The 1,351-nt window shown below is 41.4% G+C and overlaps 1 protein-coding gene across 4 annotated transcripts in view; it reads left to right on the top strand.

The window, feature by feature from the left end:
• LOC106523662 (pleckstrin homology domain-containing family A member 5) overlaps nucleotides 1-1,351 on the top strand; it is a gene marked incomplete at its 5' end in the record, with an annotated part of 18,936 nt that overhangs the window by 7,491 nt on the left and 10,094 nt on the right. For all 4 annotated transcript variants that reach the window (XM_014017174.1, XM_014017173.1, XM_014017172.1 and 1 more), the window contains 2 exon segments: nucleotides 474-692; nucleotides 807-968. In XM_014017174.1, coding sequence (XP_013872628.1) covers nucleotides 474-692; nucleotides 807-968 — 381 coding nt within the window.

The raw sequence follows: 1,351 nt of genomic DNA, 5'->3' as shown, positions 1-1,351 counted from the left end.
ATTTTAAATATACTAACCTCACTCCTTTGTAACAACTAAGGCAAAAATGTAATTAATTCAGAAAATCTTTTCAGGACCCCACCTTGATGTTTCAGGACCCCACCTTGATGTTTCAGGACCCCACTTTGGGTCCCAACCCCAACTTTAGCAACCACTGGATTAGAGTGTTCAGCAGTACCTGGTATTCACAGTGAATTCTGCATTATGTAATCTGACCTAAACAGGGCACAACACCTTTTAAATACACAGTCGCACCAAACATAACTCAACCTTTGCAAAATACTCCACCACCATGATGACATTTGTGTCATATTGCTGATTATTGTGATAGTAATTTCATGGTATTGTTAAATAGCTTCCTCTTCAGAGCTAAAGTACATTGCATACATTTCATTAAAGTACATATTTTTAGTTGCTTTTATTTTATTTTTGTAAGTGTAACCTAGTTTTTTTTTCTATCCATCTTTTGCCAGGAGCGTCCACGCAGTGCAGCGGAGCAGCAGCTGTGTGCTGCAGAGGGCAGCCGGCCCAGAATGAGCGTAGAGGAGCAGATGGAGAGGATCCGTCGCCACCAGCAAGGTACCCTCAGGGAGAAGAAGCGAGCCCTGGGCGTTCGGGGTGGCAGCCTGGAGAGCACTCCCTCTCGCAGTCACTCCTTCACCACTAAAGAAAATCACTTCCGCACCCTGCAGGTAGCTTGATGACCAGCATACCTAAGTAGCGCTAAAGTCAGATGTACGCTAAATCAGATCCTGTCACGGCATTTCAGATTGATTATTTTCTCCTTGTTTGCTTTCGACCTTTAGTCCCAAATGAGGCGCAGAGATGACTTGATGAGTTTTGACATCCAGGAGCTGGAGGCCTCTCTGAGGCACCAGGAGCTGGCGAGGGAGCAGGAGACGCCTGCAGAGGAGATCGCTCGTCTGAAAGAAACCTCACAGGCTGATCATTTCAACCTGGACCGAGAGGCAAGGCACAGTCTGAACGACTCAAAGGCACTTTTGTGACTCAGAGACTAGTTTAAAACATGCAGATATCAGTGCTTTGGTCGTCACGTTGTGTGAAAAGACACATTTGTTGGTTTTGATGAATAAACCAAGGGATTACTCTGTATATATTAACTTGTAAAATTTGGAAGCGGACAAACTTTCCCAAACAGTTTTAGCAGTTCAAAACATTTTGACATTAAATCTTTTTTTAAAACATTACTTTGCTTTCATGGTTTGTAATATTAACTTGTTAACATATCATATAATTAAAATCTTTGTATTTGTAGAATTTCTAACTACTTTATTTATTCATGTATAATACTAGAAATTTAACCCTAAAAAATCATCCATAAAGTGTGTGT

The sequence above is a fragment of the Austrofundulus limnaeus genome, unplaced genomic scaffold (assembly GCF_001266775.1).
Source record: "Austrofundulus limnaeus strain Quisiro unplaced genomic scaffold, Austrofundulus_limnaeus-1.0 Scaffold162, whole genome shotgun sequence".
Taxonomy (NCBI): Eukaryota; Metazoa; Chordata; class Actinopteri; order Cyprinodontiformes; family Rivulidae; genus Austrofundulus; species Austrofundulus limnaeus.
Note: the sequence above shows the minus strand (reverse complement) of the source record. Positions and strands in the feature narration are given on the sequence as shown.